The sequence below is a fragment of the Panthera leo genome, chromosome B2 (genome assembly GCF_018350215.1).
Source record: "Panthera leo isolate Ple1 chromosome B2, P.leo_Ple1_pat1.1, whole genome shotgun sequence".
NCBI classification, from domain to species: domain Eukaryota; kingdom Metazoa; phylum Chordata; class Mammalia; order Carnivora; family Felidae; genus Panthera; species Panthera leo.
In genome coordinates, this window is record NC_056683.1 from 63,144,051 (window position 1) to 63,155,979 (window position 11,929).

Sequence of the window (11,929 nt, forward strand, 5' to 3'; positions counted from 1 at the left end):
ATCCTATCTGTGCTTGCTATCTTATAAAATTGTTGCAAGGATAAAATAGGTTAGTGGCAATGAAAGCATTTTGGAAACTTTAAATTGGCATATTAAGGGTATCAGGGTGCTTAAAAAGCATAAATGGGCTTTTCTTACATAGAATTTTCTATTTGTCTAATATAGAGTAAAAATTGAGGAATACATTTTGGTGACAAGTTTGAGTTTGACATTGTCACTGTCAGTCCTTGGATGTAAGTAGGATTTTTTTTTTTTTTTTGGCCTGTAACTCTGACCTGTTTTAGTTATTATTACCACCACCACTATTCGATCACCAAATATGAAACTTTAATGAAGCTTTAGGTTCAAGTCTGTTTTGTCTTTCCTTGTGGGAAAATCAGAATTCAGTGTAAAGGAAAAAAAATTTTCATGCCTGTTTCAATTACTTTTAACATTGGTTACAGTGTACTGACTTTGAAAAGCTCCTTGGTGAACCAGAAGCAAAATATAATACCAGCCGCCAGTTCTTTGTTGTGTGCCTGCACATGGCAGAATAAAATAGAGGATAACTGGTCCTAACTGGTCTCCACTGTGATATGAGACTAGACTTCAATCAGCTATAACATTATTGGCTAGACTATAATGTATTGGAGTAAGATTGAGACTTTGCCACTCTGGCAATCAAAGAGTTTAATAATACCCTAGCATCCAGAATTATAATGGTTTGAAATGTTTTTCAAGGGATAGATTAAATGGGTGATAGGCGTTAAGGAGGGCACTGGTTGTGATGAGCATTGGGTGTTATATGTAGGTGATGAATCACTAAATTCTACACCTGAAACGGTTATTACACTGTATGTTAACTAACTAAAATTTAAATAAAGACTTGAGACTACAAAAACAAATGAAATGTTATTCAAGGCCAATGAATCAATCAATTTCGCAAGCACTTGATTGATGTTCATTGTAGTAAAGAAGCACCTTAAGGTCTCCCCACCCTTACCCATGGTCCAGAAATGACACAGGTGTTGCAGACATTTGAGTTGCCTGCAAACTAATCCCAATCTCATGCCACTGCAACAATCTTGCTTCACAAAATTTCAAGATGGCACGATAGCGGTCCCATTGGCTTTGTAACCCAGTCACTTGAGGTGTGATAACTCATTAGTTGAAGAAATACTTTCTCAAGTGTCTACAAGTCAGAGCGGTAATATGGCAGTTACAAATTGCTTCCTGTCCATCACAGAATATAGAAATTTCACACTACCCTTCACACTAATCACAATTCTTCTCTTGAAAATAAGCTATTTGAACAATTCCATTACTGAGTGCCTGATAACCTTTTTTTCTTTGGAGAAGTACACAGAAACAATTCAGAATCACTGTATCACCCCTGCTACATGCCATGATATGAGTTTTGTGACTAGAATTTAACAGCTCCAATTGAGAGAGAATGTTGGCCTCAACAGTTTATTTATTAAGCTCTAAATTCTTTAGTTCCTCCCCCCGCAGAGAACACTTATCATCTAAGATATATTTTTAAATCCCTCTAATAATATTATAAAATATCCTTTTAAAGGATTGTTCAATAAAAGTTTAACAATTCAAAATGATAGAACTGTATGGTATTAGTTGGCATAATTACTCTGTCATTATATAATTCCTTACCTTTATATCCATGAAACCCTACAGTAAAATCATGAATAGAGCTCTAAAATCCTTTACTTTTATGTCATACAAGACTTACTAAGTAAATATTGTACCATCTATACGCTTTTTATTCTTGTTGATCAGACACCATACGGCTTCCTAACCTTATCTCTCATACCCTGCAGTTAGTATCTTCCACCCCCCTTCCCCTCATCACACACACACACACACACACACACACACACACACATTTTCACATAGAAATTTCATCCAAACCAGCTGCTCTCCGGACCTCTGAATGGGCCCACTTACTCTCCACTTCCCTTTCATTTGATGCTCTTTCCCTCAGCTGAATACATTTTTGCCAGTTCAAATCCTTCCATTTCAAGGTTCATTGTGTTCAAGAAGCACAAAATTCTTGGGGTGCCTTGGTGGCTCAGTCAGTTAAGTGTCTGACTCTTAGTTTCAGCTCACGTCATGATCTCATGGTTTCATGAGTTCAAACCCCATGTCAGGCTCCGTGCTGATGGTCCCGAAATGGCTTGGGATTCTCTGTCTCCCTTTCTCTCTGCCCCTCCCCCACTTTTGCTGTCTCTGTCTCTCTCAAAATAAATAAATAAACTTGAAAAAAATTTTAAAAAGAAGCACAGAATTCTTGACTAACTAAATCCACCATTCATCTTAACCTGACTTTGATATTCTCATTAGTTGTTTATATACAGGGTGTACCACACCAGTATTTGCTTCTCTTACATTGCTTCTGAAGGATTCTGGGAGCTCCAGGGGGGCATGTCACATCATCCAAGTAAACTTGAAGCCCCTTAAGTCCAGGAACCAATTCCTTGAGACTTTCTCTGATTTCCCATTCCATTTGGGATGTGCTCTGCTCAAAACAGGCACTTAAGGCTTTTTGAGTAAGTGCTTGAGTGAATTTTAAAAATGAATAACTCGGGGAGCCTGGGTGGCTCAGTCGATTAAGTGTCAGACTCTTGATTTTGGCTCAGATCAGGATCTGACAGTTTGTGATATTGAGCCCTGAGTCAGATACCACATTGACAGTGCTGAGCCCTACTTGGGATTCTCTCTCTCTCTCTCTCTCTCTCTCTCTCTTTCTCTGCCCCTCCCCTGGCTCACACTTTCTCTCTCTCTCTCTTTCTTTCAAAAGTAAACGTTTTAAAAAAGCGAATAACTTTTCATTGCTTAAGACATTCAAATGATTGTCAAAGATATCTGAAATGTTAGTTTTTAGCTATCTAGTTTTGTTTTAATCTACCATAGTGTATGATTTCATACTTACCGGAACAGAAACTTGAGGATTATCCACAAGTTTTCCTAGCACAGCAAAGCCATCGATGCTGATTTGGCCTCTTGGCTTTATAGGTAAGGATTCAATCCTGTTGCAATCAACAAAAAGAGTAGCACTACTCCTTTCCACACCGATCATGATCTTATGCCACTGGGAATCAAACAAGGAAGGCAAATTTGAAAAGGTTGCAGTTTGGAGACTTCCATCCAGTCCCTTGTAGGAAAATGCAACAGATTTGGTTTGGCCATTAATCTTCACACCAACTTGCTCCTTCCCTGAGGAATCCTGAATCTGCCAAATGCTCCAGTTCTTTTCAAGTGTGCTTCCAGTCATCCGGAAAGTAGTTAAAAAGGAGTATTCTTCAGGCAGGCCACTGGGATATAAATGCCTGAGCAAAATTTTAAAACAGTAAATAAAACTCTTGTTTTCTGTACCCATGCATATTACCATATTCTCTTATTATGCTATTTTAGATTCTAGACCTACAGAAAGGCTACAGTGTGAAAAACTATGTACCGTTTGTTCTTTCATGAACTTCACAGAAGCTCCATCATTCATGTACACCAATGCTCCATCCTAAAATACACATTAGAAAAAACAAACCCTTCCTCATAGCTAAGGAGGGTTCCCAATGCCACATACCCCCAACAGTATTACTATTTATGCTACCTAAAGAGCTCCTGTTCAGCAATTCCATCTCAGCCAAAAAACATATTCTTGCAAGGTTCCTGGCAGCATTTCTTCCACAAATTAAAGAAGAGATCATTTGGAATCTAAACAGCTCTGCTAGTTAATAAAACCATTTCATTAAAGCAGCTTTTAAATTTTTTATTTTAATGTAGCATGTTGTTAGGATTATTTGTTATGTCCATAATTGCTCCCATAAATCCCCTCCACAATTATATCCTAGACCCACATATGTGTTCTGAGAATCAGTAACTGTGCAGACTTGAGAAACTCCTTCACACTGAGCACATTAGTCTTTTTTCCAGGGAATTCAAATCATAACGTTAAAGTAGCAGCAGGTTGCTTGTCGCTGTATGTATGACGAGGGAAAGGTGGCCAGTTCTTAATTCTCTACTCCAGCCCAGTTGTTCCACAGTCTGACAACTAAGTCTGTATTGTTTCTCCTTTTATTGCTTTTTTAAAATGTTTATTTATTGCTGATAGAGAGACAGAGTGCACAGAGAGAGAGGGAGACACAGTATCTGAAGCAGGCTCCAGGCTCTGAGCTGTCAGCACAGAGCCCCACGCAGGGCTCTAACTCATGGACCATGAGATCATGACCCGAGCTGAAGTCGGATGCTTAACTGACCGAGCCACGCGGGGCACCCCTGACCCTACTTTTATTGCTTTAAATGGCAACATAAGACTGTCAGTGTCCCTAAGGCAGCTCCAGTCTATGTGGAAACTGTGATTTGGAGCAGCAATAACTACCTGGATCTTCTTTTGTTGAAGCCAAGCTGCTAAAAGCAGAAGCCTGCAATTTTAAAAAATTAGAACCTATTAAATGTAAGCATCATCTCTCACAAGCTTAAGGTTATAGTTTTCTTTTTTTAAGTTTATTTATTTATTTTGAGAGAGACAGAGACAGCGTGAGCAAGGGTGAGGTAGATAGGGAGAGAGAGAGAGAATCCCTAGCAGGTTCCCCACTCTCAGCACAGAGCCTAATGTTGGGCTTGAACTCATGAAACTGAGATCATGGCCTGAGCTGAAACCAAGAGTCAGACACTTAACCGACTGAGCCACCTGGGCTCCCCTAAGGTTGTATTTTTCTACCTTTCTCCTCAGTATAGAAAAATTCCTAAGTAAGGAAGGAATGCTAGGAAAACTAGATGCTGTTCATTTTGGTTGCTAAATAATAAGATTTGACATTTCTGAGAAGAGTTATGGACAGGACTCAAAGTCCCAAATCACCTTCCTTCAGGTCAGACTCCTGTTAAATAGCCCTCTCTTGTGAAAAGTAAAAAAGAGAAAGGCAAGAAGAAATAGCTAAGTGGATGTTGATTTAATTTGCCAGTTGCATTAAAATAGGTTGTTAGGGGTCAAGAATTTCTAAACCAAAAATTTCTTCAGTTGCAAGAATGTTTAACAATAGGTGAAATACTCAACTTGCTAAGATTTTCTCTTTACTTTGACTTTATAAAATTTTATCATCCCTTACAATAGCAGGAACAAACACATAACTCTTTACTACACATATTTTTGCACACCTTCAATAAAATGGGTCAACTATATCAACAAATTTCATCGCCTTTTTTTTAAAAGCTGGTTTTATAAAAATAACAAAAATATAAAGTTTTTCATCTGAATACCCTTTTAGCATCAAAATACTTCTTTTAATCATTGTGTTCTAAAATGACTTTAATTTTTATTTATAATACTGGGTGAATTCCTTTATTAGTACACATGCTTAAGTGATCGCTAGTGATACGTATTATACTTATTGCAAAGTTTTCAATTTATTAAATGTTTGTCAAGTATACAGGAGGTTTTAACATGTACATTTAAAAAAGATTCAGTTTGGAGCTAAGGAAATAAAAAGTGTGTGCAAGGAGAATTTCCCCAGAATGAACATGTCTACCATATCTATTTTGATATTTACTTTTAATATAGATTCTATTTGACGTATTTCCCTTTCACTATAAATTTTTCAGGATATACATACTGCAGACTAACTTCTAGAGAAGAGGCTAAGGTTTACTGATGACAGTATAATATATTGCCTACTGTATAATTATAAAACTGCATAGAAGTTTATACAGTTCATTTTACTGATCTCAATTAATTTGGAGTTGGGAGATAAGTTTTAAAAGTTTCACAGAATGGTGAAATTTGATAAGTATCCATTTAAATTATGAATATGTTATTTTCATATTCTTTTTACTTAATGATCTGGATTTAACCAGATGCTTAAAGAATTTATTTTTCTTTTTTGTCCTATGTAGTTATTGTTGAGGTATGAGGCTTTCACAGAAGGAAGATAAATCTTAATATTTTGTCCTCTTCTCTCCGTAAAGTATTCTTTTCCTAGATTTTTGTAAATGTACTTTACCAATGTATTAGTTTACAGATGTACCAAACAAGGCTATAGAATTTTATCAGTCCCTAGATAAAATAAGTCTATTTTGCTTTGGTTCCACAAGTTGCAATAACTTGTTTAAGTGACTTTTTTGCAAAGATATCATGAGGTTGACTGAGGGATCTCTCCCAATTTATGCTTTATCTCATCTTACCTGCTTAATGAGGAAAGAGATTATGTTGAAGGTAGACTAGAACAGAATGTCCCCATTTACCTCTGACTTGGTGAGGTAATGCCAAAAACTTTTTTTAAAAATGAGTTTGTGAGTAAGGTTGCTAGAAGAACAATTCTTTTATAGACACGTTGTTAAATCAAGTGTATCCATCAGCTCTCTTTCTTCATATACACAAAGATTATGTATATGTGTGTGTTCATGTAAGTATACAAGTATAATCAAGATTATCATGTTATTAATCTTTTAAACAGGCTAATACAAAATGTCAATATGACAAGAGGAGAAAATTCCTTTTGGTGTTCAAATTAATAAAATATATATGTATATGTATACTTAAGACCTTTTCAAAGTCCTCACATGTCTAATTTATATAGCAGCCCGTACTATTGTCTTTTTTGAACACCTGAGATTCTGTTCTTGCAAATATGCTATGCACATCGATAAATAAACTTGACAGCATACATAATGTAGAAGAAGCTGGATCTATAAATGATTTATTTTATTATGTTACAATCTGCACAGAGTACCTTAAAAAGAAGAACTGTATGGGTTTAAATAAAAGATAAGAAGGCTTTAGACCTTGAAGCATTTGTTTATGACCTTAACCCATGTAAGAATTGTGTTTGTTAAGGTAAACAAACACAAAATGTTTGTAAGTCTGAGTTGAGACTGTGATACTATTATGTATAAAATAAAGAATAAAAAGCAGCAAAAAAAAAAACTATTCTCATAATCTTCCAAAAATATTGAGAAGATAAAGGTAAATTGTGACTCTATCACATAAGTTTTTTATGTCATACTCTTATTCCCCTCCCACACAAATTCTGTTAAGGTTTTCTTTTCATTCCCTCAGAACCTATATTCTTCAGCCTAGAAATTTCCTTTAAACCAATACAGTCTACTCCCTGCCTGGTCTGAGAGCAATTCCAGTTCCTGCCTTTCTTGCCATCTGGTTTTTGAATGAATAGGACTAGGAGGGCAGCTTGAAAAGAAAGAATCCACTAAGGAGAAAAGGTTCCCATATACACACTTTCTCCTGGTGCTCTCCACTAGTTAGAATAAATACTCAACTAATACCACTGTGTGCCAACCTCTATTCAACCCTCTCCATTTATTAACAATTTGCTCCTCATGGCAAATCTATGACACTGTTATTTTTATTCCTAATTTATGCTGAAGGGACTGAAACAAAGACCATGTAAGCAATTTGCCCCCAAATGCACTTTATTACCTATTTGAGACTCAGCCCTCTGGCTCTCCCCTCCTTCTCTTTTTTATTTCTTTCTACTTCCTGCCTAATTCTTTTTTCAACTTTTAATAAGCTTTACCAGTAAAACAGAGTTTTTAGACTTTGTGGAGGCAGGGGTCAAGGAGATAGAGAATATGAGACATTGGTTATATCCTGTAAAAAATATTTAGTGACAGGGACGCCTGCGTGGCTCAGTCAGTTGGGGGACCAACTTCAACTCAGGTCATGTTCTCACGGTTTGTGGTTTGAGCCCCAGGTCAGGCTCTGTGCTGACAGCTCAGAGCCTGGAGCCTCCTTCTGATTCCGTGTCTCCCTCTCTCTGGCCCTCCCCCGCTCACGCTCTGTGTCACTCTCTCTCTCAAAAATAAAATTAAAAAACATTAAAAAAATTTAAAAAAATATTTAGTGACAGCTCTAAGCACTTAGAGAAGAGCAACAGCAAAGATTAGTAGAAGGTGGGAGTTTATGTGGCTTCAAGTTGGTCAGTCTCTGAACTTTAAGTTACTTAATGGCAATCCAGATTGTACTTCAAATTACAGAGGAGAGAATTAGGTCAGCATTGGCAGGGAGGGATGTCTTCCATCACGTTTATTTTATTAAAGAAAGAAAAAAATGTTTTTAAAGATATTTAAGGACACTAGCACTTGTGTACATGCAAAGAAAATACAAGCAAAAATAAAAAAGTCAGTATCTGTTATCATGCCCTGTGAGTAATTTTCCAGCATCAGTATGGAGTAGTGGTTGAAGAACCATTCTGACTGAATTTCAGTGGTTCCAGCATCTCCCACCCCTGGAACCTCATGTAAGTACCTTAAGCTTTCTGGGCTCACTCCCCTCCCTCATAAAATGTGGATAATAATGTCTTTACCACAGGGTTGTGATCAGGATGAGATTTACTGTTAATTAGTAAATTTATAGAAAGAGCTGATACAATGCACTATTGTCATTTTATAAAACATAGCTCATATTTAGAAAAAAGATAAAATGCAGTTCGTATGTTCAAAACATGAATTTCTATCTACAGTCTGGCACTATATCAGAATATTCTAATTTGAACAAAATTTTTATTATTATAAACATTTAGAGCTTTTATAATATTCTTTTACTGTTCTAATTAATCATTGTTTACTTTTACAGCTTAATTTTTTTATCAAAGCCTTAGTTTTCTTGTTCATCTATCAAAGGAATCTTAATTTCAATTTTTTGCAGTACCTGAAACATACAATGATTATGATAACTACATATAAGGTATTTAGGTGATATAAAACTGAAAATCCTAAAGCTCCTTCATAACAATGGCATCACTCAACACATATACAAACTGAAGCACCACGCTTATCAATAATTTAAAGGATAAAAAATATAGTTCTAGAGACGGAGGTAAATGAAGTGGAGGATTTTTAAATTATTATCACTACCATTGCTTCAGTTGTCATTATTCTAGTTTTGCTTTTGTTTGATTCCTGCCAGGAGCCAGGCAGTAGATGTGTGGTCAGTTTCAGCACCAGGATGCTTGAACAGCACCATTGTGAGTCTTCTAACCACTCCGTGGTTCCTAGTTAAATTTATGCTTAACCCCTGGCACTTTTCACAGAGGGTCCTTTCAGCCAAAACCAGACAAATTATACAAAAACAGAGAGCAAAGTAATAAGAACATGTCCTGAATCAATGTATAATGGTCCCAGTGATTTTTTTTTTCTCCTTGGAATGAAAAGCAAATCACATACTGAAAACATGAAGCGCATTCATATATTTAGACACTAAAGATAGGTAAATAAGTTCCTTCATCTTAAAAAAAAATCATGATCTAAGAAGCATTGAACCTAAGAAGCATTGAAGATTCTCTAACATTGGGCAGCTTTTCATTTTTTAAAATGCATTTTAGGCAGATAATTAGATAAAATATTTTTATATACCTTGTTGGAATCCTGAAGTCTACATTATTTCCCAATTTGTAAGCCACTTGTAATGCCGTTGATCCCACTACCCTCTGAATAGCTCTTCTAGATGCTGCTTTATCTATCTGGAACTGAGAAATCAAGTCAAACCCTACAGAAAGGGGACACAAAATAAAAAGTCTAAAATGAGATCGGTTATATTTTCCTTTCCACAACCTTCCCAAATAAAAGAATATATCAGGTAGGTTTGTAGAAAGCATGCGTTTTCAATATGATACATGGCTACTTGCCTGGTAAATCATCTTGCCCAATCCTAACCTTTGGACAGAGTTCATTTCCACCATTAGAGTTTGAATTAACAGGGAACCCTGCAAAAGAGACAGCATGTTATCTTACCCCAACCCCTACAGAGATCATGAAAATAGATCAATAATAATAAGAGCTGAAAAACTATTTAAAGGAGAATAGTATACCAGACACCTTGCCTATAGTGTATTTGGCTTTAATTACTTTGTCTCTAGGATTATAATTCATTCATCTTCAACTCATCCTGGAAGGGAAGCAAGGTGCAAAGTTGTTTTAGTAGTCTGTACTGGGAAAATATTCCTTTGGGGGAAATTAGGAATTTGTTCCTTTTGGAACCAGAGCAGCACAATGTTCTGAATGGCACAGTGTCAGATGCCTGTTTGGAAAACTTCTGGTGGGTTGGGCTAGAAAATATTCCTTAAACACCACAAATTTTAGAATTCCTAGGAGAATCCAGAGCCAGCCTTGAGCCCGTTCAGTGGGACTTCTGGAGAGTGGGGTTCTTAAGAATCTTTGTTAAATAGAGGAGGAGTTTGGGGGGGAGACTTGGGATTCACTAATCCAAAATAAAATATATAGGATGCTTTTAATTTTACAGATTCATTCCAAGAGATCAAAAAAGCATTCCAACTAGGCTATTGTTAGCATCTGAGAATGGGGAAGTGTAATGAGAAAAAAAGAACCATGAAAATGATTAAACGCTTAATTCGATGAGAAATCCTAGAATTAAATTGGATGGTTCTTACACAGGTAGAAGGTTGCAGGGAGAAAGCTTGTTTAAGAAGGCTTTTTGTGACTAACTCCAGCACCCTGATGAGCACCCTGTTGTCACCCTGACAACAGTGACTTCCTAAACTTCAGAAAAAGCATTTTCCAGCTACAAGTTTTGGCCCAGCCATCCCAGCACATCAAACACACTCTTTACACCTCCCGTGACCCCGGGTCATTCATCCATCCATTCATCCATCTGTCCGCCCACCCAACATCACCAATCACCATATGAACCAAGTAGGCACTGTGGAAAGCACTGGAGTACACAGATTGGCTTTCCTGCTGACTGTGATTGCAGCCAAGACTTCTCTTCCATACCCATCACTGACCACATAAAACCAGCCATGGAGTAAACCATGGCTAAAGCAGGATTGAAGAGTGAGGCTGTGAAGGACCATGGATACTTCATTCCGTCCTCTCTCAGCCACAGCCCTGCCTGATCATTTCTGCAAACAAGTGATTTTTTCAAAATCCAGAAACTGTGACCCTTACTTGGGCGACGCTTGACAACTGCAGATGCCCAAGATCCCAGGAAACTGCAGACAAAGAAGAAAATTGGAATTTTCCTGAAGAGGAGAAAAGAAAAATGACTCAAACAGGAGTCCCTCCAGACTTAAATATTTTGAAATATGGTAAACGTAATGTAGGTGATCAAATCTCATTACAGTTTAGTTTTTCCATTTGACATTGAAATCTTCAGAGACTTAATGAATTCTCATGTTTCCAGCTCCTACACTAAAACAATCATGAGACTGTTGTTTTTTCTCTCTCACTTTCTCCATAGCTACCCGTCTCACTGTTTCTATATCTATTTCCTTGTCTATGTTTTCTTTCATCTTAGTTTTCCTCCCTCTTCACTTTAGTAGCTCTTTCTCTTTCTGTCTCTCCTATCTCTTATGCTTGTTCTTTTCTGCCTCATTCTCATCTGTCTTTCCCTGGCTCTCTCTGTCTGTATCTGTCTGCATCTCTCTTGCTTTCCTTTCTCCCCTCTCCCACCTCCCCTCACTTCCTCTCATCTTACCACCACTGCAGAAACACAGACCCTTGGTTTCAAGGGCCCCCAACCCAGTCTCCCCACCATTCTTTCCAGTGTCACGGTCTTACCAGAAGTTCTTCATTTCCCCTACTGGTTTTCTTTTGTGCCAACAGTCCCAGTGATGAAGGGGTTGCAGGGGGGTCAGTGCTCCCCCAAGACCCCTTCACTATCACCCCAGTACTAATGGGTTATGGGCCCAGCCTTGGTTCCTCCTGCCCTTGTAAGGGCTTAAAGCAAAGGGAGTGAACCAGAGGCATCTGGTGACACTTTAAACCACAGCAGAGGGAAGGGGTGGGGAGAGGCAGCCCTGTAAGCCCAGGCCTAGCCAGGGGTGTGTCCCCAAAACTAACAAGGTTATACTGAAGGAGGGATTAGCAAGGGAAAGTTTGCTAAAAAGAAAAAAAAAAGTCAGGATGTGGAGAAACCACCAGAAAAACTCAGGCAAGCTGCTATAGGAATACAGTGGAAGCTTTTAGA

At 37.5% G+C, this 11,929-nt stretch overlaps 1 protein-coding gene across 1 annotated transcript in view; it reads right to left on the reverse strand.

Annotated features, from left to right (window-relative positions):
* Positions 1 to 11,546, reverse strand: part of COL9A1 (collagen type IX alpha 1 chain) — an 88,056-nt gene extending 76,510 nt beyond the window's left edge. The window contains exons 1-5 of the mRNA XM_042939136.1: positions 11,521 to 11,546; positions 10,909 to 10,982; positions 9,630 to 9,707; positions 9,358 to 9,490; positions 2,927 to 3,323 (exon numbers count right to left, since the gene is read on the reverse strand). Of these exons, the coding sequence (XP_042795070.1) occupies positions 2,927 to 3,323; positions 9,358 to 9,490; positions 9,630 to 9,707; positions 10,909 to 10,982; positions 11,521 to 11,534 (696 nt within the window). The 5' untranslated portion in view covers positions 11,535 to 11,546. The remainder of the gene's footprint in view (positions 1 to 2,926; positions 3,324 to 9,357; positions 9,491 to 9,629; positions 9,708 to 10,908; positions 10,983 to 11,520) is intronic.
* Between the last annotated feature and the right edge of the window lie 383 nt (positions 11,547 to 11,929).